The 24,678-nt window shown below is 48.8% G+C and overlaps 1 protein-coding gene across 1 annotated transcript; it reads right to left on the bottom strand.

The window, feature by feature from the left end:
• Positions 1 to 6,566: 6,566 nt before the first annotated feature.
• Positions 6,567 to 23,581, bottom strand: CSNK1E (casein kinase 1 epsilon). Its single transcript, XM_009951724.2, has 9 exons — positions 23,506 to 23,581; positions 17,465 to 17,575; positions 17,154 to 17,302; positions 16,182 to 16,410; positions 9,607 to 9,777; positions 7,937 to 8,085; positions 7,232 to 7,424; positions 6,989 to 7,128; positions 6,567 to 6,599 (listed from the first exon to the last, which is right to left on the bottom strand). Exons 1-9 carry the CDS (start codon positions 23,579 to 23,581, stop codon positions 6,567 to 6,569), a joined length of 1,251 nt encoding a protein of 416 aa, XP_009950026.1.
• Positions 23,582 to 24,678: the final 1,097 nt, after the last annotated feature.

The following is a 24,678-nucleotide window of genomic DNA, read 5'->3' on the forward strand; positions in this document are numbered from 1 at the left end:
TGCAGCACTGGGCTCTTGAAGCAGCTAGGACCTGGTGGAAAATGAAACAGGCACTTCTGCTAGAAAGAGGCAGCAAGGGCTCATCTCCATCGCTGCAAACATAAGCCAATTAAACACAGACCCAAAACAGGAGGAGAGGAGGGATGAGGGGTAAGTTCCATCACATGGAAATTAAAAGGTTGTTGTCTTAAGCCAAAACATGATCATTAGATGTTTTAGTTAACTCAGCAGTAGAACTGGCTAGAGAAAAGGACCGACATTTTTTGACGGGCGGGGGGAAAGCGTTTTAAAAGTTATTTTAATTATGAGTTGGGGAAAAAAACCCACAACAACACACCCTTCCTTTATCCACGAGAAGAAAAGAGCCCTAATCCCACAACTGCAAACCGCAAAAGCTCATCTCCCAGCCTGCTACCAGCAAACAGGCAAACAAGCTGACAGAGAACAAGGTGGATTTCTAGCTGGATTTTATCAAATTGTTAGAAACCAGCCAGCTCAGAATGCTTTCGGTATGCCAAACCAGCTAGTCACACTGAACTTTATTTTCTCATCATCTCGTGCACAGCTAAGAACCTTCCCCTTCTAACTGCCACGTGTCCCAAGCAGATGGACAAATAAAAGTACAGAAGACGCCCCAGTGATTATGAAGCATTCTTCCCCTTGCTTTACATTTCCAAAACACAACCCCTTCAGCACACTGAACTGATTGTAGAGACCTGAGCAGAATACAAAGGAAAACATCTTCCCACACCACCGAACCGGTTAGAAACATTAACTTCAGTAGCAATGCTTTCCTGATCATTTTACAGCAAGACCAAACCACTTCTGCTCCAGAGGCAGAGGTAGCCACCTGCTCCATACATGCCACTTAAGGTTTACAGCACAACCGTAACAACCATGGTATTAGACTTAAAAACTGCTCCATTAGACCAGAGCAGATTCGAAGACCATTTTCCTGGGGACAATGGTGATAAAAAGCCTGAAGTAGGACTTTGTGGAATACCTTCACCATAAGAAAAGCTCTCCCTAAAGCCCTATTGTTTAATACTTAGCCAACATCCTAAAAGTGTGAGAGTTTTTCAGTTGTTTTTTTTTTTTCCAAAAGTACCACACAAATACAAACCTTTAGTATTAGAAACCCAAATAACATGAACATTTCTAGAGAAATATCTGATCCCTTTTAGGGAGGCTGCTAAGCTCTGAGACTCAAGGGTAACTTCCAGCAACACAAGTTCAATGGAACAGTTAACTATTGTGTTAAAAAAGCCAAGTCTTTGTTAGCTGGATGTATGCTTTATTACATTTTCATCGATTGTTGTCTTTTTCTTGCAGGATAGGAAACAGACACTTCTATTCATCCTGCTAGCATCTGCTCTATTATTGATCAATGCCTTTTTTTGGTTTTCTCTTCAACAGAGGTAAACAGTTTTCCCTCTGGGGAAGCCTGTCTATGTCTTCAATAATTACTCCCGTTCAAGCTCCTTATGTGGCAAGAACAGTTTCAAACTTTCTGTAAGGAGGAACCATCTTCAGTATTTCCTCTAGATTTCCCACTCCTCCTCCTCCTCCTCCTCCTCCCACTCTTGACAGCTTTACAGTGTTCCAGGCAGCTTTCACAGAGCTGTCCCTGAAACCACTCCAGTCCCTTTCCCGGATCACAATTCACGAGAACACAGTCACGCACGCTGTTCTTCCAAAGCCCTCCTTCCACTACACGTTGCAGTTGCCAAGACTGAATTAGCCCTCACGAAGCAACCGAAATTTCAAGCCATTGTGAGCATCCAAACAAGACCCATCGCAACTCACCTGCGATGCAGGAGCATACATCAGCACACCACACTGCGCCTGTCGGTCTGTCCAGCCTGAACCAGGGGAGGGAGGCACAACAAACACAAACCTGGTGCCCACCACCTGCTGGAGTCTGCTGTGCCCCCAAGCCCGCCTGGGGGCAAACACCACCCTTGTAAACGGTGACAACCACCCAACGCCACCGAGAAGCGTGACAGCACCGGGGGGGTGTGTGAGGGTGTGTGCTGGGGCAACACGTGTGCGTGTGCATGGGGAGACTGGATGGGCTGCAGCAGGGATATTGGGGGGGGGTGGGCGACTGTGAGGGCTGCACTAGGAGCTTGCGGGGGGGGGGGGGGTTGCGTGCGTCTGCGTGTGGGTGTGCATGCAAGCCACACGGGGGGGAATGTGCAGGCCGCGTGGGTGGAGGTGGAAGGGCGGGGGCCGCACAGAGGGGCAGGGGGGCGGCACATCGGAGAACGTGCTCGGGCTGCACCGGGGAATGGGAAGGAGAGCTGGGGGGGGGGGGGGGGCGGGGGGGGCCGCACCGGCGGAGGGGGTGGGCACGCCGGGGAACGGGAGGAGGAGAGATTAGGGTAGGGTAGGGTAGGGTGGGGTGGGGTAGGGTGGGGTGGGGTGGAGCGGAGGCCGCGATGCGGGGCGGGGTAAGGTGAGTTGGTGGGGTAAGGTGAGTTGGCGGGGGCCTCACCGAGCACCCCCGCGCCCCCTCCCCCCCCCCCCCCCCCCCGCAGCCAGCGCGGCCCCTCAGGCCCGCCCACAGCCGCCCCCACACCCCGGCTCCGCGGGCACCCTGCCCCCGCCACGTCTTACCTCCCGGCGGGCGGGGCTCAGCTGGGCTCGGCCCAGCCCGTTGGGGTGAGGAGGGGTCGGGTCGGGCCCTGCCCCGCTGCCCCGCGGGCGGGCGGGCGCCGGCACCGGCGCGGGGGCGCTGGGGGCCTCAGGAGCCCATGGCGACGCCGGGCCCACCCCGGCCCTCCGCGCCTGCGCACGGCGCGGCACGGCACGCCCCGCCCACTCCCCGCGCCGAGCGGGCGGGGCGGCGGGAAAAGAGGGTGACGTAACCGCCCGGTACTTAAAGGGGCGGCACCGCCGTGAAGGGCGACCTGGGCACCCAGCGCTGAGGGCGACGAGCTGCTGCCCCGACCCGCGCTGTGCTTCCCCGAGGCGGACACCGGGGGCTTCCAGCGCCAGAACAAGGGATTTTAAATCTAAAAAAAGAAAAACACTCAAAAAAACCCCCCAAAAACCCCAACCCCAAAACAAAAACCAAAACCCAGCCCTCAAAACCTTCAATGCACAAGCAAACTGCTTACACAGAGGCCTATGCTAGCACCAGGAGGTGATACCGGGCCTGAGACGTGCTTGATGAGACTTCCCCCCTGCTTCTTTGGAGGGGCACTTGCCATCTTTTGAAACACAGGCACGCTCAGGGAGCTGCTACCCCCTATCCCCCAAAATGGCGGCTCTTTCCCTCCTGTCCCAAAACAGAGCTCCCATCCAAAACCCAGCAACCTCTCCTGAACCCAGCCGGACCAAGGCTCTGCTGCCTGCACTGCAGCGAGGCCACGCACTCAGGGGAGCAAAGGCACCACGGGGAGGTGGGTGTTGTCTTCCACATAGGCAACGTCCCTCTTTCTCACAGAAAACAAGATTTAGAAGGGAAAAAAGTCCAGTTTCATTTGGATTCCTCAAAAACATACTCAAAATGGAGGCAGGACCAACACGTGATGAGTCAATAGGATAACCCCCATACCCCTGAACTATCCTCTTCCCTTCCCTTCTACTCTTCTTCTCTCATCCGAGGAGCTGGAAGCCCCACGCCGAAGGCAAATGAAGAATCAGCTCTTCCTGCTCAGTGGGCAGAGAACAGGCTTGGAAGGAATTTTGCGAGGTTACCAAGATCCATCATTTATTCCCAGCAGGTGTTTCTGAAAAATTAATTTCAAGAGTTCACACAGCCTGCAAGAAACAGACTTCACATCCAGCTAATGCAGGGAAGCATAACTAAAGGACCAGCAATTTAGAAATAAATCAGTATTAAAATTCAGTCATTTACTGCCAGACAGGTCAGGCAACCAAAGGAGAAACCCAAACAAACCACACTACCGCAGACACCAAAGCAGCAAGTGCCACTTTACAGGGAGTTCAGCATGTTTGCATCAGGCACAGCACTGTTGTCAGGGGCCCAGGGCTGCTGCTCTGACCCCTCTCCTTCCCCTTCTTCTGTGATTTAAGTTCAAGGATGGAAGAAAGCAAGAAAACACAAAACCCAGGATCCATCTCCGTCGAACGCGGTGCACACCCGAAGTCAACGGTGTGGAAAGGTCCCATCCCTCCCCTTCTGAAGGCCAGACACATGGGACACCAGAGGCTCAAATCCAGGAACTGAGAGATCCTGAGTCAGATTTCACATAGCTCTCACTGTTCCAAGACTGCAACTGCAGAGATCAGCTCAGATTTATTTTTAGGTGCTCCAGCCCTGTGCCTTTTTTCCAGTAATTCTGATCAAACTTGTTCCTGGAACTCAGGAACAGGTTCAGCTGCAAGACAGCACTTCCTGCATGTAAGATGTGACTCCCAGCAAGGATGCCAGGGAAGGAAGAAATGACAGATGCTGGCATCACTTTATCATTTTCTACTTTATTACTTCAAATTAACAACCACGATAAAGCTCAAAAAAGTCCAATATTTACACAGGAAAAAAGTACAAAATCCCCCCCAAAGTTCTTCAGGTTTTTTTTTGTTTTTTTAAATTACAAAGTAATAAAAAGTTTTGCTCTTTAATTAAAAAAAAGAGAGAGACAGTAAGAGGGGTAAATAAATTAGGAAAAAAATAGGGAGGAAAAATAAAGTGTTAAATAGAAAGGATAAAAACAAACAAAACAAAGACTAACCCCACCCTCCCCGCCCTGCCAACAACCCATCGGCTCCACACTACAGTGACAGTGTGTCTGCTACAGGCCATAGGTCGCAGTGGTGATCATTGTGTTTCAAAGCCCCAAGTGCCACAAAGCAGCTTGAGTATTCCTAAATTATATTTAAAAACAACTAAAGTGGGGGGGAAGGGAGGGGAGACGGGTGGGAGAGGGCAGGAAGGGATTGTGCATGTACGGTGGATCTCACTTGGGGTTGCATGAGGGAAGGAGAGCGCAAGAGCTATCGCTCCGAAAGAACACCAAACTCCAGTTTCTGTGCGCCCCTCTCTTCTCCTCAAGTCCCACACTCTCTCCGCAGGAATTAAAACAAGTTTTAATTAAAAAAAAAATAAAATAGAAAAACACGCACAGCCAGACGAAAAAAAGACCCCGCTGCAGGGATGGGAAGTGTGTTTCTCCCTGTATTTCAGCTCCAGCCTTCCCATCCTCCATGGGACCAGGTGCCTCTCCATAGAGATCCCTCAGCACGTGAGGGCTGCTCGGATCAGGGGAGTATGGCACTTCTCCCGACAGCCGAAAAAGAAAAAAAAACGCAGAGAAGCCACCCAAGGAAAGGAAGCCCGAGTCAATGATTAGGCTGTTGCCACAATTCCCCTCACAGCTTAAAATTCATTTAATGCTTGAGAAAATAAATTCTGTTATAATAATAAAAATCAGACTGCTACCATCAAGCGTGGCTGGAATCTGATTCACTCCTGGACCACAAGGCTCCTGAAAAAAAAAACAAAAACAAAACAAAACAAAAAAAAACCCCAACAACAACATAAAACCCCCCCACACCCCACCATTCCCTGCCCTCAGAAAAAAAAAAAAAAAAAAGAGTAAAGTTAAAATTTATATGGCTAGAAACCATACGATTTGAAAATAATAACTGAAAAAAGAAAATAAAGATAAGGTATCCAAGAAGAAGAAAAACAAAAAAGAAACTAAAACCAGGAGCAGAGAGTCAGGAGAGGGAACTGGGGGCAGCCCATGGGGGCAGCGGTAGGGCCAGGGTGGGGCTGGGGGGGCAGCGGAGGTGTTCCCGCATGGCTCCCACGTCGTCAGCTTCTCAGAGGCGCTCGCGCTGGGGGATGCAGGCGGCCTTCTCAGAAACGGCTCACGCCAGCGCAGGGGCACAGCTCGACTCCTCGTCGTTGGCAAAAAGAAATTGTCGGGGTTTTTTTTTTTGCTTTTTTTTTTTGTCTTTTTTAGTTTTTTGTTTGGGGTTTTTTTTTGGGTTTTTTGTTTTTTAAAAGAAAAATACAGTGAAGACACTAGAAAGAAAATTAAAGAGAGAGAAAAAGGGAAGAGACGTTAGGAGAAAAAGCTCTTCCCAGCACTTCCAGTGCCAACTGGAGTGTAGCAAATGAAGTCAGCCCTTTCTTCTATGCTCCTGCCACCCCTCGGAGTTACCTTGTCCGGCTACTGTCGTTTCCTCTACAAGAGGCACTCGCTAACTGTGCAAAGTCTCGCACACTTGATTACGTGCTCAGCACCCTCCTCCCAATGCTATCGCCAAAAAAGCATTCATCAGGAACTAACAAAATGGCTCCCCAGCCCAGCACCTTCTCCACCCGCCCTGCCCTCCTGGAGAAACAGAAGCTACCTTCACACCCAAGATAATCCATCCCCTCAAGGGTTTTGGCAGCCAACCTTACTCTTCCCTCTGAAGCTGAAAAACATCTCAAAGTAAGGTGAAGGAAAAGGAAATGTACCAATCCCCCACAGCAACACCAAAGCCTTAACCTAATCCCTTATGCCAGCAATTCCCTCCTTGGGGGATCCCAAGCATGAGGACAAGCTCACCTAAGCAAACACTGGTCCAGTGGCAATTGCTCCTCACTTCCCAAGGTGATCAAATGGCACACTTGTCTACAAGAGAAAAAAGGAAGAACAGGTTAAGGGATGGGGAGGAAGAAAAAGGTACAAAGCACACCAAAAGAGAAAGGCTGCACGTTTCTCTCACAACATCCTCCCTCCCAAGAGTTTACTGTTCCATGTCTCTAAACCACTGCGGTCTGGAAGACAACCAGATGAAGGCTTACTCCAAGCAAAGCAGAGCTAAGATGACAGTACTGAGCATGGCCTCCAGAAAATACATAACTGAAGAGCGAAGGCGTTAACGTGGTACCACTCCCCTCACCACACTAGAAGCTTCGGGCTCATGTCAGCTCCAGCAGATCAGGGAAAAACCACTGTGGGGCCCGTAGCCCTTCTGGGACATCCAGGCCAAGGCCACGAACATCACAGCAGGGACTCACCTGTGATGCTGAAATCCGTGACACCTCTTGCCGCCCTGTGAGGTCAGACGAGGAGACGTTGGCAGGAGCTCCTCGGTGTAACCTCATGCTGACCTTCCGCTCCCTGTCCACTCTTGAGATTGCTCTGGGGGACGTGTTTCCTATTGGGACAGAGAAACACGAGACAAGAATATCAGTCAATAGTTTCGGTTTCCAGCCAACAACAGGGGTGGCATCCTCCTCCAGCTCCCCCACCCCACTCACCGGACTGTTGGATTCGGGAGGTAGGGGTGGAGGCCATGGGCTCAGTGACATTACGAAGACGGTTGGCAGTGGCTCCAGCAGGCGGGCCAGGGGGCAGCGCTCGCGTGGCTGACCCCCGGAGTTGTCCCATCCTCTCTTCTCGCTCATGCTCTCGCCGCTCCCGATCCATATCCTCAGGGTTCCGGGCTGCTCCCTGAGGAGGAGAGAAACATCCACGCCGCACACGGCTGTCAGGCAGCAGAGACCACAGCAGCCCCAAACAGAAAACACATGGTGTCCCATCACACCAAGAAAGCAGAGCTCCATCCCCAAAACATGTTCTTCCCCCACCCCACTCAGAGAGGGCCTCTTTCTCTTCCATGAAGAAACAGGTAAGAAAGCATATGGTACTACAGCCATTATTGCAATCCACGTCTGCGTCCCACCTCCAAGTATAGGTTCTCTCCTGAAAAATTATCTCTACCTAACCATAGCGACAGATCTATTGACACACATGCTCCACCAGACACACTCACTAATACAACAGTAGCTGTACCGCCCAGTTAGCACCACCAAACAACTCTGCCTCTCTTCCTCTGGTCCCCTTTCTCAAGTTGCTCACCAGGGTTAAGTACAAATGGCAGGTAGTTTCCAATTTTCCTCCCCCACCTCCATGACACAAAAATCAACCCCTGTCCCTCCAGCCCTTTTGCCACACACACTCACAAATTTAAGCATGTTCCAGTCAAAGACGTAGTCGTAGGAGAAGCCTTGGCGGTGGAAGAGGTTGCGGAAGAGCTGCCGCAGGTATGAGTAGTCAGGCTTATCATCAAACCTCAGTGAGCGGCAGAAGTTGAGGTACGTCGAGAACTCAGCTGGAGGGAGCAAAGAACAGTTGGTTGTTGAACACCATCCAACCCCCAACAGTCCCACTGCAGAGCCCTTTCAGCAGTGGTGCGCTGGACCAGGATGGCACAAACAGAGCTGTGTAACGAAAGCGGAGCCGGCTGGTTGCAGTGCTTTGGCCACCGAGAAGAGTCCATCCCCTTTTTTAACAGAGGAAATGCTCATGCATCTCTTTCAAGCTGCTTCTCCAAGCAAGACATAGCAAGTCACACAGCCTGCTTAAGGAGATTAAGAATGCAGGCTTAAAGAATAGGAGGACGTGAGCTTTGGGAAGCTCAGCTCAGACCAGAGGTCCTCCTAGTTCAGCAGCCTGTCTTAGGCAGTGGCCAGAAGTGGACAGCTACAGAGAAGAAAGACTGGGGGAAGCACATCTGACACTTCCATTGACATCAGCCCAGCTTCCATCTACTTTCAGCTCAGGGAACTTTCTGATCTGGATGTGGTTTCTAATTATTTAGTAACCCTCAGTGGATCTCTTCTCCACATAGTCTTCCAATCTTTCCTTGAACTCCTGTAAGTTTTAAGTACCCACATCATCTTCTGGGAAGGAGTTATGCAGGTCTACTACTCGCTGGGTGAAGAACCACATCGTTTTGTTTCTATGCTAGCAGGAACTAGCTTTGTTTCTCTTCCAATACAAGAACCAGGGCCACCAAATAATCAGCTCCCATCCAAACTTCTGGAGGCACAGCGAGAGCATAGACTTTTACCATCTCTCTAATCACCTCTTTTCCAGGTTCCAGCAAACTCGTTGCTTGTGTAAAATCATCTCACTGCTGATTACACTTTTGGCCTTTCCTGGACCTTTTTCCAGTTCTACCACATCCTTTCTCAAACAGTGGGATGGACCAGAGCTGCACAGTGCACGCAAAGTGCGAGCGAGCCATGGGTTTATGCGCACTGTTTGTGCTTCTTTTCTTTCCTAGTAATTCCTAATACCCGAGCCACTTTCCTCAGTAGCCACTAAGCGCATAGTTGATGCTTTCAAAGGATCATCTAACTGCAACAGCTCATTGGTGAGTGGAACTGGTCAGCTCAGAGCTTACTATTCTGCATGTGACATGACGACCAAGTCTTCTACTCTCCCCTCATATATGTTACTCCACGTTTACCTACAAAGAACTGCGTTTGCCACTTCATTGTCTGGTTATTTCTGGGATTCATCACAGTCGGCCCTCATCCTCATTATCCAGAATAACTCAGGATCACCAGCACATCTTCTTACCTTGATGCCCACCCCTCTTCCAGACTGTTTCTGAGGTCCTAAAGATCCCTCTCAGCACCCCCACGTCCTTACTAACGCAAGGCTTGACTCTCCACAAAAAACATCTGCTTCCCACCACTGGCGCCTTATCCTTCTCATGGCTGGCATCAGCAGCACATGCTGGGGGTACTGGACATTGCCCTTCAGGACTCAAAACTCCATGAGGTTTCAGCCAGTGAGAAAACCATGCACCAGACAAGACAGTCATCAAGATGAAAGCACTTACAAGGGTACCCTTTACAGAGCACCTCAATGGGCGTTGACATCTTTTTCTCACTGATCCTCTCGTACTTTTGGCGCTTGGTGGCAGCCTTGAGGCCCTGCCAGGGCAGCGAGCCCAGGTTGAAATACATGAGCACGTAGCCCAGGCTCTCCAGGTCATCACGGCGACTTTGCTCTGTGGGAAGAAGTTACAAAGGGGCAAGGAGTGAGCAGCAACCAAAACTGCTTTAGCAATCACAGCTTTGGAGGGAAACATAGAACAAAATAAACAACGCCTCTCTCTTCTTTGGTAGGTTTCTATGGATAGACAAACTTGTAGAAGACATTGCAGTACAAAGTCCTACGGGGATGTTCATACTGCAAGAGTTAAAGCGCTCTTCTCCCCAAACAGCCCAACCCACTTCATAAACGAATAATTACTCTGACTACCTCCTCACTTGGACAAGCCTTAATTCACACAAGAATTCAACAGCTCAAGAACTGCTGCAGTGACACTGCCTACTTTGCTCTTCCCAGTCCCAAGGAAAGGCACCTACACTTCTCCACCCAGAATGATACTTCACCCTGGGGATTAGTCATGGCAGAGGTAGTCACAAAAAGACAAAGCTAACAGAGGTAAGCCCAACAGTTTGAAACACATCTTTTAATTAACCCTCTGATACTCTTTACACAGGGAAGAAACAAGGAACTAGTGACCCCTTCTTGTGGTAAATGACTTTGTCAATAGTTTAGAGAAGCCTAACTTGTAATACTGTGCAAATATCTTTCCAGATTGGTGGCATTTTTCAAGCTGTGGAGAAGAGAGGTATACTTTGAACAAAAGATCCCACTCCAAACAGGGAACGACTGCGTAACTGGCATCACTATCAACTCTACACAGAGCAAGGGTTGCCCTTAATATACCATTGTAAGGGCCCACTTTTAGATGCTTATTTACAAAACAAAACAAAAAAATTGTTTCCCCCAAGAAAAACATTCCAAATGGAACTTGTTCTCTGGAATGGCCAAGCCATTTGAACTTGCCAACTTAGCTCAAGATGGAGTTGATGCAGAATATCAGCAACTGAAAACACTGACTGGTTAACTTGCAAGACTCCTTCCAGCTCATGCTTACAAATTCATCTATAAATTTTGCCACAAAGCTCTTGCCCCTGTTCCCCTCCCAAATAAAATAAAATAAGCACTACAAAGAAAGCACATTACATCTTGAGGAGAACAACAACTTACATAGATAACACAGAGGCAAAATATGGCTTGAGGGAGAGCACAGGGCTAGAGGAAAGACTAAAAAGATTAATCTTTTAGATTCATTTACTACCACAGCACGTTTTGCTGGATTCAGTGCCATATCCTAGAAGATACCGCAGATTATGTATTGGTCTCTGGGTTAATTCTCAGTATCAGTTACATGCTACCACCTGCCCCATCCAAAGGCCAGTAGATTATTACAGTTACCCTTTACTCTGCTAGCTGAACTGAACCCTGATAAAGGAGTAGCTGTAGCAGGTCACAGATCTAGATGTCCAAATGTACCAATGCAAAGCTGTGGGTCACCACGGGCCTTTCTTCTCCTGCACACCCCTCATAACCTCTTAGTGTTTTGAGGACTAGGAGGCTTGGCAAATTAAAAATATTGGGGGGGGGGGGGGGGAACCCACTGTGGTTTCAGAAGAAAAGGAGGGCGTCATTAATCCATAAACGAGAGCGCCTTTGGTTCAAAGCACATGAAATGCCATGAAAATTCCATGTTCCAAGACAGAGGTAGAGGAGAAACTAGTCCCGCAGATCCCCAAACTGTCTTACTTGGAGCATGCAGAAGTAACAGCATTTTTTGACCTCACTAACTTACTGCCTCGAGTTGCCCACTTTAAAGGGGCTAATACTTCCTAATCTCATCAGGCTGCTGCCAAAGATAACTACATGACTGGCTGGGAGGTGCTTAGATGCTATGAAGGGAGAAGGGAAAAGAAATCCACAGTTATGCATTTAGCCTAAGGCTGGGATACGTGTACTCTCAGAAGGCTGCGATTACACACCATGCATACCAAATAAAACTAAACAATATTTGATAATGACCTACATCCTGAGACAGGAGGCCTGTGGAAATGGGAGTCAGGACTCACATCCAGGCCCTGAAAGCACAGGTGACGAAGGTAACCTCAATCCTGCAGTTTGCCTTGAGTCATCCATGCACTAGCTTTAAAGCCTGTAACTGTCGGTTCCCTGTCTGGAGTATGGGGGTGCCCCTCAAGAGGAACAGGGAAAGGCAGGGCAGGAACCAGAGACACCTACTGAAAAGACAAATCAGCCTCTTAGAAATAAATCAGAATCTTGCCTCCAAAATCTTGCTTAAACTCCACACTGCTTAAGGGAGGCTGGACCACACGTCTCCATTTGTGTGGAGCACAGCAGCTTTGAGCATAGCCACCAACCCCATCCAGAACAACAGGAGACCTCCTAAAAACACATGTCTAGGCACAGGCCTAGTGATTTGGGGAAGGCCAGAATTAAGAATTGAGGTTAGGGAGACAGAAGTCAGTGAGGGATGCTACATGTCCCTACTGGAGGCAAGGAGAGGGCTTACAAAACCACACTGGGCAGCTCACTAGTATCCACTGCATGCATGCAAACACACCTTAACTATGCCTTAACACAGCAATATGATCAAAGAAAAATAACTGTAAGCAGGATACTCAATTATTAAAATGCCAATGATAAATGTCCAATTGTGTCACATCCCTGGAATTATCGTTTCTCAGGAACATGCAGTCATTGTAGTCCACTTAAACAGTTTCAGTGAGAGATTCAAATCCATGAGGAGCCTGAAGCACCAACATGATGGGTCACAGTTTCAAGCTACCTCAAAACCCTGTAGTTGTCTTTCATCTGTAACCCGAACTACAAGATCCTGAATTAAACCTTGGATGATGATGAAGAGTTCTTATATCCCGTTTCTTTGTTTCATCTTCAGTTACTATTATACATCCCAAAGCCATCGCCAAATTTTTATTATTATTATTTTTTACCTGGCCTCATATACCAACAGCCACAGAATACTACATAACATTAGAGAGCAAAAATGGAGTAATTAATGAGGTAGAAAAAGGTTCACCTCTACAAACCAAAGAAACATTATTTAACATCACTGCTTCCCACTTTTAGAAGCTTCACGATTATTGACTAAGCCTCACAGCATGCCTGGGACGCAGGCAAAAGATCTCAATTTACGATTTGAGAAGAGAAAGAGAAACAAGTGACATGACTGCATGCCCAGAGCAAATCATTCCAGAAGGAGGATTACAGTCATGACCTGTGACACTACATCACACTTCCTCTCTGCATTTTATTTCAGCCTCTCAACTCTCCTACAATAGATGGGAGACTGCTACTTTTGTACGACACTCACCCTTTCCTCCCTCACAAAACCCCTTCCAACATAAAACACAAGGTTGCCTTCCCACGCAACCCAGCGTGACCTCTCAAACCCAACTCACTCTTGCAAGCAATCTGGTGCCAGTTCCCTCCCACTCCCAGGGAGGCTCCCAGCCAGCCTACACCCTCACTCCCTTCCCAAAGCAGGGTCCTCAGAAGGAGCCGAGTCAGGAATGAGTAGCACAAGGGTGAGTTACCTGGGGAAGACGTGCCTGGGCAAAGACAGGAGACCGAGGACTGGTTGGCTTAGATGTAAGGTTCGTGACAAAGCTTGTTTCTTTGCAGTGTAAAGGGCCTCTGGTCCCCAAGGACAGTGCTTCCCCTCATCCCAATCCTATCCAAAACAATGCTGTTCCCATGCAGGACTCCCTAGAAATCAGCAGTCTTCACTAGGGCCAGCCCAGCTGCAAGCAGTCTTAACCAAGCAATGTCTTCCTGACTACACACTCACATCTGATTTGGCACATGCTGGGACTACACTTCCCTTTTCTCTCCCCGCTGCATGGCAACAGGCTTTAAAAACACACAAAAATCTGGAACGGGTGACAGAGGGCAGGATGAGCAGAACTTTAGGCTCTGCACAGGCTACACTGATGCCATCTAGGACACGCGTTTGAGAAGGAACTGTCCCCCACCACCAGCCTCCTGTTATCCAGACAGAGCCCACCAGACTTCTTCCAAGACTGTCTCCTGGGCACCCCTGGGCATTTATTTCAGACTTTACAAGCTGCAAGGGACTCTCATCCCCAGAGCATGTGAAAATTGACTGGAATGCGTGAACCAAAGCCTGCACAGTCCAATGACTCCCCCAACAGCAAGTCTCCAGCTGTGGAAACCCTCCCCGAGCTCGATCTCGCCTCCTACTTTTTCACCGGGTCACTGGGAAAAGAATGTGTTTCCTCCAGACATCGGAATGCCCAACCCTTAGCTTGCACATTCAAATAAAGGCATTTATTCATTTGCTATTCCCGTCACATGAATACCCCAGCACCTGGTTCTTTCCCTCTCCTTAAACCGCATTAATGTAACGTTAAGACAGAGAATTCAGTCTCTGAAAAGTCAAAAAATTCAGAGTGATGGTTCCCATGGCAATGCTGCTAACTCACAAATGCGTCTGTCATACGCCCTGTGGCAAGGTCTTGAGAAACAGGAACTCCAGTTGCAGCCCTGACACCCCCAGCCCCTTTCCTCCTGACAAGTCATGTAACCTTTATGCCATTCAGGGGAACTATCTGCAACGTGGAGATAATACGCCCGAGACCTGTTGCGCAGAGTAACTCACACCCAGACTCTCCCCAAAGCAAAGGGCACGAAGAGAGCAACTGCTGCGCTCAGACCGACGGCATATGCGATTTGCCCTTGGATTACTGTTCAGACGTTGTTTGTTCATCCTCAGGCACAAGCCAAGCACCAGTAGTAAAGGCCTAAGTTGGGGTAGGATAAATAATAAACTCCCTCAAAAAAAAAAAAAAAAAAAATCCACAACCAGACATTTAGCCTCTCGTGATCAGTTCAGACAGAGCAGGCACACACAAAAGAACAGACAGACATAGTAGTGAGAATTATTTTGTGCATGTCTCCTTGTGGCAGTTACCATGGCGGTGGAAATCCTGACTGAGAATTCAATGGAGAGTCAGTTATATATAAGCAGGTCAAGCCAAAATACAGAAGACCAACTCGGAAAGCTCTACGAGAACTATTTTTACTACATGGAAGAGGTCAGGAGATCACAGCACACTCTCAACACACAACACTCCCCATTTCGATATAAATAATTTTCAGTCTACCATTATACAGTATTAAGCAACAAAGACAGTGTGAAACTGCTTTATTTTCTGCAGGTCAAGTCTTGACTTCAGATTTCTGAGAAACCATCTGCAAGAGGGGAGAATGGGAAGCTTTCCCTAGGAAGAATAAGGACATGAAATCCTGTGGAAGCTGCTAGTTTAAAAGGTTTGAGTTCGTCGCTCTGATTTTCAAATTCCCAGCTTAAACATTTCAGAATAAGGTCTCCCAGAGATACAAACTGAGCTGCGAGCACAGGAGCTACTCTCCTGGGTCCGCAGGCAAGGCAGCTTCAGTGTTTCTGCTCTTTGGCTTTGCCAAACAGCAGCAGAACCAAGTCAGCCTGCTCAGAACGGACCCTATGGTAACTAAGAAACTGTCACACCGTGGACAAAGTTTAGCCCAAGCATGGGAAAAAGGTCACACACTGGAGAGAAGTATCTGGTCAGGGGACAGAAGAGAAAACCATAAGAGGTTTCCACCTCTGTTCCTCACAGCAGCCAGGTGCTGTGCATCAGGGGCTCATTCTCAGGACAAGCTTTGGGTGACTTCAGGAGGTTTAAGCACAGCGGGTACTAACCTGAACAAGGTTTTTACAAAGCCTGGGATGACGGCCACCACCCATGTTAAGACCTGGCTGAAGCCTCAGCACTCTTTCCCAGCCCAGTTTCATCCCCACAGTACTAGCCATAGCAGAGCCCTACCTCCCTAAAGCTGCCTCACTCTCTCTCAGTGGTGAATGGGGCAGCATGGTTCACAGACACACACATATTTTGAAGGCCCATGACAACCAATCCTCAATCACAAAACCTGGATGTCCAGGCAGTAGGAAGCCTCCCCTCATTTCAGCTTCTTTTTCCTCCCCTCCATTTCCAGCACACGGCTGTCCCTGTCCTCAGTGGTGGGTAACAGAAGTATCATCGTATTGCAGTGGGGCTGTATCCTCCAGCTCCAACCGCTACAGAATAATCACCGATTAAGGCATTCAGGAGTCAACAAGAGAGGTTTCAACTGCACATATCCCTAAAGGCTCGGCGCCTACAAACGTCTCCTTTACACATCTAATCAGCCCGCAAAAATTGTGCAAGGCAGAGTTAGTAGCAGTAAAGTCAGGGAGGTCACAGCCTTGCTGCTGAAATAGGGCCCCACTGCACTAAGCAGCACACAAACACATACCAGTAGACAATTCAGGAGCTCAGAGCGCCACAAAAGGCAGGAGAGGAAACACAGGTGTAACAGTTAAGCTATTTACCCATCATCTCAACACAGGTCAGCAGTAGAGCCAGGCACAGAACCCAATTCCCTCCTGGGGACACACTACCTCCCCTGGAAAGCCCCAATAATCGGCAACAGCAGGCTCACCAATTCCCAGGTGGGTGTTGATAGAGGCATAACGGGCTGTGCCAGTCAGATTCTTGTTTTCCCGGTAAGGGATGTGCTGGTGGGTCCGGGCGTCTCGGTACTTCTTGGCCAAACCAAAATCAATGATGTATACTAGGTTGCCTTTTTTGCCAAGGCCCATAAGGAAGTTGTCTGGCTTCACATCCCGGTGGATGAAGTTCTTGGAATGAATGTACTCAATACGGCTGATCTGGAAGGGCAGGTGGGGAGGGGGTGTGTGTAAATAAATAGAGACACAAACAACAAGGTAACTTATGTTAACTGCATCTGTCAAAATAAGCACCCTGCCCAGGACAGTGGCCTGTCAGAGCAGGGAAAGGGACATTTTGCAGAGAACAGCAGAGATGACAGCCAAGGAAAAAGACACCCTCTGGAAGCACAAGGATCTAGAGAGGAAGAATGGAGATGGAATTCAACCCTGCACATCAGCCCAGTCTTCCATCTGGAGAGGTCACCATTAGCACCACAAGGAAGGATGGGAAGCAAGCTCTTACGGACTAAAACTTTGAGCTTCAGTATTGACACCAGGCAACTTTCAAACTTAGCCAGGCTGGAAGAGGGTCCAGAAGAGCTACGGGTCTTAAACCCAAGGCATGGGCGGTTGAGTCAACATAGGCAGCGATGCCAGCCGTTCGTTACATAGGCAAAAGCATCTATGCATGCAATGCTAATACAGGGTGAGCAGCAGGGGAAGGAAGGAGGGATGGAGATCAAGGAAACCCAGCAATGCCTAGGTTCCAGGCCTCCAGTTTCATCAAGAAATAGAAACATGGCAGCCACTTGCTGCTAAATGAAAAAAGCCTGGGATATAGCAGTTCTTGAGCACAGCGGATGGGAGGGGAAAGAAAAAAAAAACCAAACCAAAAAACCAACAACAAAAAAAAAAAGGCACGGAAAAGGAGAGTAGGCACAAATGCTTCAGAGGAAACTCACCATCTGGTCTGCCAGGAGCAGAACTGTCTTGAGACTAAATTTGCGGGAACAGAAGTTGAAGAGATCTTCCAGGCTGGGCCCCAAGAGCTCCATCACCATCACATTATAGTCCCCCTCTGCTCCACACCACTTAATGGAGGGGATACCCACTGGGGAAAGAGAAAGATTAAGCTCATGGAACAGAGGAAAACTGCTGCATCCCCTGCTGAGATGATCATATGTAACATCAAATCATTTCCTTTCTAAGTCCCTCCAGAATAATTTCTTTCTTCAACCACTCCCCCAGCCCCATCCTTTCCTCCCCGTCTCACCTCCTCCCTGCATCATCTTGTAGAACTTGCTTTCAATGTGGAGCTGGGGATGCTTGGTTTTGACACATTCCAGTTTGATGGCCACCTCTTCACCAGTCGCAATATTGGCTCCTGCATAGAAACAAAGGTCAAAAGAAGACTGAGCAAGCTTCCACTGCACACTTTTAACAAGGCCCATACAGATGTCAAAACCTTAAGATTTGCCCTGAAATTTATTCTCTGTAACAGAAATGAGATTCAGCAACTTCATACAGAGTTTCCAGCGCTGCCATTTTGCAAAGGCAAGCCCAGAGGAAGGCACATGAATAGGAAACCAGCTCTGATCCTGCAGCCAGGCTAGAACAGTCCTACAACCTGTTAACTGCCTTGTTATCTCAAAAAGTGCCAGACTTTGGGAGGTCAATCTGCTAACCCAAGTGGAAGTTTTAGCTGTCCCTGACCATATACCTAGAGCGTGAATGCAAACCAGGCCCCCCAGGCAGTGATATGGAGTACCTCTTCCCAAGCAAAATTACTGGTTACCTCGGGTACGTCATTTCAACAGAGCCAATTAGTTCAGGAGGAGACATTGTTAACATTCCCAGCTACCTCTGGTTTCTCCACAGCCCTGACCTGCTCAATACAGACAATTCCCAAATCTCCAGCTTCTCCCTCTCCCAAGGGCTTTAATAATACCTGTATCTTTTGCCAACATAGAAACATTTGCTATATCCTAAATTAGAAGCGTGAAGAAACAAACTGAATCAGGTACTGAATTAAGCTACTCAGATGCTTTTGTTGAAGGTACGGCTAGATAGTTTGCAATGATACAAAACCACCACCCCACACGCTTCTTTCTGAAAAGAACTGAGCTGCCAGCCATGAGAGCGAGCACTCTGATCCCAAAGTACACTGTCAAAGGAGGAACAGGCTGGTCATTCTCTCGTACTAGCTGAGAGGATTCCAGATGTTTCACATCATCCTAAAATGGAAAGAATTAAGATCTGTACACAGGTCACGGGAATGACGCTCAAGACTCTCCCCCTCTCCCATGCCTGCCTCACACACACAGACAAGCCCTTCCTCGTACCCGGAACTATTAAAAGCTGCACTCAAACACAAATCAGAGAGCAGCTCTGATCACAAGCAGATCATGAACACTGTAATAAAATAAACTGCTCCAGAATATGCATGTCAAACATGAGCTGGAGTCAAAGGCGATGTTTTGTAGATACCCATAGCTCGTTCTGGTAGGTCTGGTTAATTCGTGCCTCCTGATCCCTACGGGAAGACATTCAGAGTCCACAAGGACAGGTGCAGACAGATCTCCAGCCATCCTCTTTCACACACCGCCTCCAGAGCCAAGGACCAAAGAGAAAAAGGAGATGTTCACACAAGCAGATACTTTCTCCCCCTGGATCCTAAAGAGATCCATCTCCTGTTGGAGAGTTCCGGCATGTACACAAAGTTAGCCAAGAGCTGCCTGCTAGCAAAAAGACATCATCTAGATACTGCAATGCCAGGTCGAGACAGACAAGCGGCTAGGAATTTGTAAAAGAGGAACAAAAATGATCAGGGCCTAGAGGGATTGATTTACTAAGAAAGATTAAAAGAGCTAAATATGTAACCTAGACAAAGAGATACAACTAAGAAGGGTGGGGAGGAAGAATGGGACATGACAACAGTCTGCAAATATTTGAAGGCTGTAAACACTAAGGAGGGAGAGGAATTCTTTAGGGTGCTCTGAGGGAGGGGAAGGAGAAGCAATGGGATGAATTTAATAAGGGTTTTTACTCAAGAGCCAGGAGAAGGGAAAGGCACAAAGCCATCCTGAGAGCTAGAGAGCCATTTGTCCAATGGTTACTTTTGGAAAGATGCTGACATTTTCCACTTAAAAACTGCTGGCCAGCAAAGCAAGTCTGTACATTCCCTTCACTCCACCACAGGACCCTTCTTACAAGCACCAGGAGTGCAAGGAGGGAGGAAAAGAGCTCGAAAAGGGGTTCAGATCCAATAAAAATGTGGCACTGGACTATTATCTAACTTTTAAATTACTGTTCAATCACTGGCCAGCATTCAGCATGGAAACACCCAGGACATCGAAATAGATAAAAGCGCTTCCTTCCCTTCTCTCTTTCCCCCGCCTTTGTGATGACTTTCCTCCAAATGCTCTATAGCAGCTCCCTTGTCCGCTCCCTGGGGGAATTTTTCCCTCTCTTAGTCCATCTGCTGACACACACGCAATGATAAGTCTTGCTGACTTTCAGCAGCACTAGCATTTAGCATTTCGAATGAACCCTACTGCCCAAAGTTGAACAGCAGAAAGATGAACGAGTTCCCATCTCCACATTACCCTGTGTGTTTAAGAAGATGATGATGCATCCATCTACTAGGCTGTCTGCAGGTGGGGAGTGTTACCTGTGAGTATGTAAAGCAGGAAAAGGGAAAGGAGGGGCAACCGTCAAGAAAACTTAAGATTCTGCAAAATATAAATACGCCATTCCAATGATCAACATTCAGCCCTACACTCTCCATAGCCCAAACACAGGTGTTAGGAAAAAGCAGAAACAACCCCATGGCCTGGAACAGGAGAAGTAGGACCAATTGGACCTATTCTTTGCTGAGGGGGTCACTGACTGAACACTTTACGCTTGCTCCCTCCTGAAACCCTCCTATGTCTTCAGGTTGATCCCTCTACCATTTTTTGCCTAGAGATCTACCCAGAATGAGATCACCACAAGTGAGGAAGGAATTCAAGGGCAGGAGTCTCTCTGATCCTTTGTTCCATGCTTTAACCACCATCTTTTTTAAAGATACAAGTACAAAAGCAACAGTTCTCCGCTCCCTCTCCAGACTGGAAAGCACCACATTTCAGACAAACGCAGCAGAGCCTGCCTAGCTTCAGCCACTCGAGAGACGTATGTAGGATTGGGGATAATTCCTAACATCCACCCCCAGTCTCGCTCCGCTGTGGGGGCTGCACAAATTCAACTCATTCATCACAAGCTGTTTGAAACGGGGCCCCGGGGACAGAGGATGTCACCGGCTAAACAGGATCTTTTCGGAGTGAAAGCCTTGCTGCATGTCTGATACAATAAACACTGCCCTCCCTGCGCATCGGGCAAGCCAACAGGCACAGCCCCCCCGCTCTCCCCACTGCCCACTCCCCTCTCGCCAGCTTGGCACGGGAAGAATGGAGGGCTGGGAACAGATGGAAGAAGTCAGATAGGGCGAGAGAGAGTTAACAGGCCAGGAAACAAAGGGAAGGCACTCCCCTCCCAGCAAGGGAGGAGCCTGCCACCAGGAACTGTCCCCAGCCAGCGCAGGTCCCAGCATGCTTTGTCTGCCCTACCATCCCCAGCTCCTCTCCTCCGCCAACATCCGCTCCAGTGCATCCCGGCCCAAACGATTCCTACTGCATCCAGCAACCCTGCCCTGCCTCTTGGCCGACACCTCTGACAAAGCACGTCTCTTCTGACGGCCTGAAGGTCTCGCCAATTCCTCTGCAAACTCGGTTTTGCTCTTTTGAGTGAGAGTTTTGAGAGGCAAATGGGCTAACCAAGGCCCATGGGCAGCCTGACCTCAACCTCCCACCCTCCCAAACTAACATGGGGAGAATATCCCCCCTAGCACATCTATCCCTTGAGGCAGGGCACAGAAGCAAGGCATTGTGCTTTAAGCCTCAGCCAAGGATTAACAGGAGTCCACCCTTTGTGTCTACCCATGTAGAAATTCAAGTTTCCTTCCAACAGGAAAACCCAAAAACAAATCCCGAAGAGCACAGCATGCAGGACCCACTGTTTACAGAGTGGGTGAAAAGTACTAACATCCTGGAAGAGAGAAGCTGGGGATAAACTGTACAGCCCATGCTCATCGTCTGCTCCATCTCCACACCATTATCGAGAGAGAACTGTGATGTGAATCTGGTGCAGGAGGAAAGTCCTTGTGAATAGTCCCTCTGTCTGCAGAGCAGACCACGAGAGGACAGCACGAGCACAAGCGTCCTCCAGACGCGCCATCACAGACTACATGCCTGATCCCTCCAGGCTGGGGAGTCACCCAGGCTCCAACAAGTCTCACTATCGCTGCTTCAAAACACGCTGGCCTGCACCTCAATGAACATCACAAGGACTTTGATACTGCATTCAAGTAACCTGGTTGAACTCGGCAGTTGGAGGCATCCCACTGTGCTCACCACACTAGGGCTTCCTCTGCCTCTCATGTTGTTTGGTTACGGGCAAGGCAGGCACAACACCTTCCCCAAAGCCTGTTTTCCATGCTCCTTTTGCACAGGTGGACAACCTGTTACGTGGTGCAGAGGAATGCAGTATCAGGCCTTTCCATTCAGTTCCTCCCTTCTTTCTCCACATGTACCCCAGATGTTTTGCAAGATCCTGACAATTTATACTGTCCTAGAGAGGGTCAGGAAGGCTTCATGCCCTAGCATAGGTGGAAAATGCAGTGTCTGGGCTATCACCCCTCAATCCCTAGGCACCTGGGAATTAAAAGCACTGTCACCCAAGACACTGACTGGCTGGAGGGCCACAGAGGAGTGGCATACAGGAGTAGGCTGCAGTAAAGGCAGCACATGGTGGAATTGGGATCCCAGATCCATTATTTATCATCTTCATTCATGCTCTGGATACAGGTAGCAACAAAGCCTGTTACTGATGATTCCCACAGGATACTTAATCAAGAGAGGCTGCCAGCACCAATCAAGAGAGAATAAGAAAGCAAGAGGGAACTGGAGAGAAAAGCCAGAGGTAGAAAACAGAAAGTGATTTATAGACATGGGGAAAAGTAAACTGAACTAGAGATATTCAAGGAAAGGAACTCAGGGAGGGATGGGAAGATGTTGCAGAACCTGGAAGACATCACCTACGATACAGCTGACAGCGCGCTAAGGCCAATTCTGCAATCCAATACAGCGCTGGCGATGGGGGAAGCCAAGGAGACCCAAAGCAGTCTATGCAGAGGCGTCACATTACAGATCACTCAAGGGTAGCCCTTCACTGCCAGGCACTGGAAATGCCACACCTCAAACGCTATGTAGGCTCCAAGCTGGTCAGCAGACGGACAAACTGGGAAAAATGGAAGGAGCAGCAGGAATGAGGTGTGGTAAATGTACTGGGAAGCAAAGTACAATCCAACTGAGCAAATTAACAGTCAACGAGCACATGACAACCACCTGTTAGTACCCAAAGGGTGCAAACACCAAGAAGAGAGAGGGCAATCATTCTGCTGGCCTGCAGGACTACAGATAAACAGGTACTGGTGAGAACTAGATGACAGGTAAAGCCATGCTAGCTCTCATGGAGGCTACTGGGTAGTCTCGGCACTCCGACCCCACACAGTTTGAGCCAATAAAAACATCAGCAGACACAAGCATCAGGAACATATCTACACATCAGTGTGCTGGCTTGGAAGAACTTCTCCCCAGGTGACCTGCAGTGGTAACAGGAAACCCAGCATCTCATGGGCTCCCAGCTCAGGTCATTCCAGACATTAACTCTAAGTCTCATGACAGATCTAACAGATCTGGGCCCCAGGATCATTTAACCAGGGCAGCCTCTCTGACCTGTTTCACACCTCCTGGTCTCACACCTCTCTCACATGTGCTGGACCACCTCTTCCACTACCAATCTTCCCAAAACTTTATCACTTTTACCCTTCAGGAACAGAGCTCTCATCCCTTTCCACCACCCACTTTTTTTTTTTTTTTTTACAGAGTTTATACCCACACACACCCAAGCTCAAAAAAAGGAAGAGAGAGCTGGAGTAGAGTGTATGACAAATACGCCCCGAATAGTCCAAATCTACATCAGTCTGATCAAACTCCACTGTGTCTCCAGTATCCGCGAGGCAAAGCCGAGTTCATCCCACTTTCTTTGCCCTTAGAAGACTGGCAGCAACTAGCAGTACTCCTTGAAGTTCTTTTTCTCTCCATCACCTTCAACCTTACACGGTGGCCACAAATATCAACAGGCAAGAACAACCACCCCAAAACGATGACGCAATTCAGAAAAACAACCCTGTGGGGAGAAGGACAGACTCACACTCACCTAGGTAAATGTCTCCAAACGAACCGCTGCCAATCTTTCTGCCCAGCCGGTATTTGTTCCCCACTCGAAGCTCCATGGTTCAGTCGTGCTGAGAAAAGAAGCCCAGAAAGCACAGCGTCAGAGCAGGAACAGGAAGTGAATCATGTCAGACTACAGAAGAGACCTCCCCACTTCACCCACAGGCTGAGTACAGTTTTTAATCTTGAAATACTTTGCTTTCTACACAGCCTCTGTCACCTCTCCTGATCTCCCTGGATGTCCAGGGACAGCATGAGCCAGAAATATAGCAGGAACGTGACCCTTACAAGCATGTTTTCCATGTTCCCATTATGGGAATGAAGAAGGATTGAATCTCTTCCCTACCATTTTGTTCAGTGCCTGGGGGTGGGGGACAGGAAATCCCTCCTACAAAGGTTTCAGGGGGTGATGACTTCACACTGTTGTGAAAAGAGAAGGTACTGCTCCTTGTAACTTACAGTACCTGGCACCAGGACAGTGGTAACCTTGTGAGACATCAGAAGGGACAGGCATAATAAACTCTGTGAGAAGGAGCGCTTCTGGCCCAGCCCTAGACCAGCACCTCAGTGGCAGCAAAGCAGAGGACCCAAGGGCTGCGAGAGACAGACAGACTGCCAGGAGCAAGCGACTCCATCGCCCCTAGGCAGGGGCTAGCACAAGGGACAGGGAGGAGACATCTCACTGAACTGAACCCTGCGAGGCACACACTGACTGTGATCCCCACTTGTTTATCTCCACACACTTCTGCTGCTGGGATCACAGCCCCCTTTGGTCTGCCTGAGCCTCTCTGTCTCTGTTGCCTACCTAGGTGTGCCAGCTGTTTGTTTTTAGCAGCTCAGGCCTTTCCTCATCCCTTTACCTACGGTGATTAGCTAACCCTTTGACCTGCTATACCCCATCAACATGCCCGGGCTTAGCCTACTCACCTTCCACAGAAAACCAACTAGGTGGAAGGACCACAGCCACAGAGTTTGTTCTCCCTGCCAGCCTCAACTTCTGCTGCAAACACCTTGGCCAAACACAGTTCCAGCAGTTCCCCTGTCAACAGCCCCCGTTTCCTTGCCCCTTCCGTGGCCACCAACTTATTCGAGGAACCACAGCTCTTCCCGAGACAGCCAAAGCGTCTCCTTTTAGAGGGATCTGCCACACTAATTT

The sequence above is a fragment of the Leptosomus discolor genome, chromosome 1 (genome assembly GCF_034619465.1).
Source record: "Leptosomus discolor isolate bLepDis1 chromosome 1, bLepDis1.hap2, whole genome shotgun sequence".
Classification (NCBI taxonomy): domain Eukaryota; kingdom Metazoa; phylum Chordata; class Aves; order Leptosomiformes; family Leptosomidae; genus Leptosomus; species Leptosomus discolor.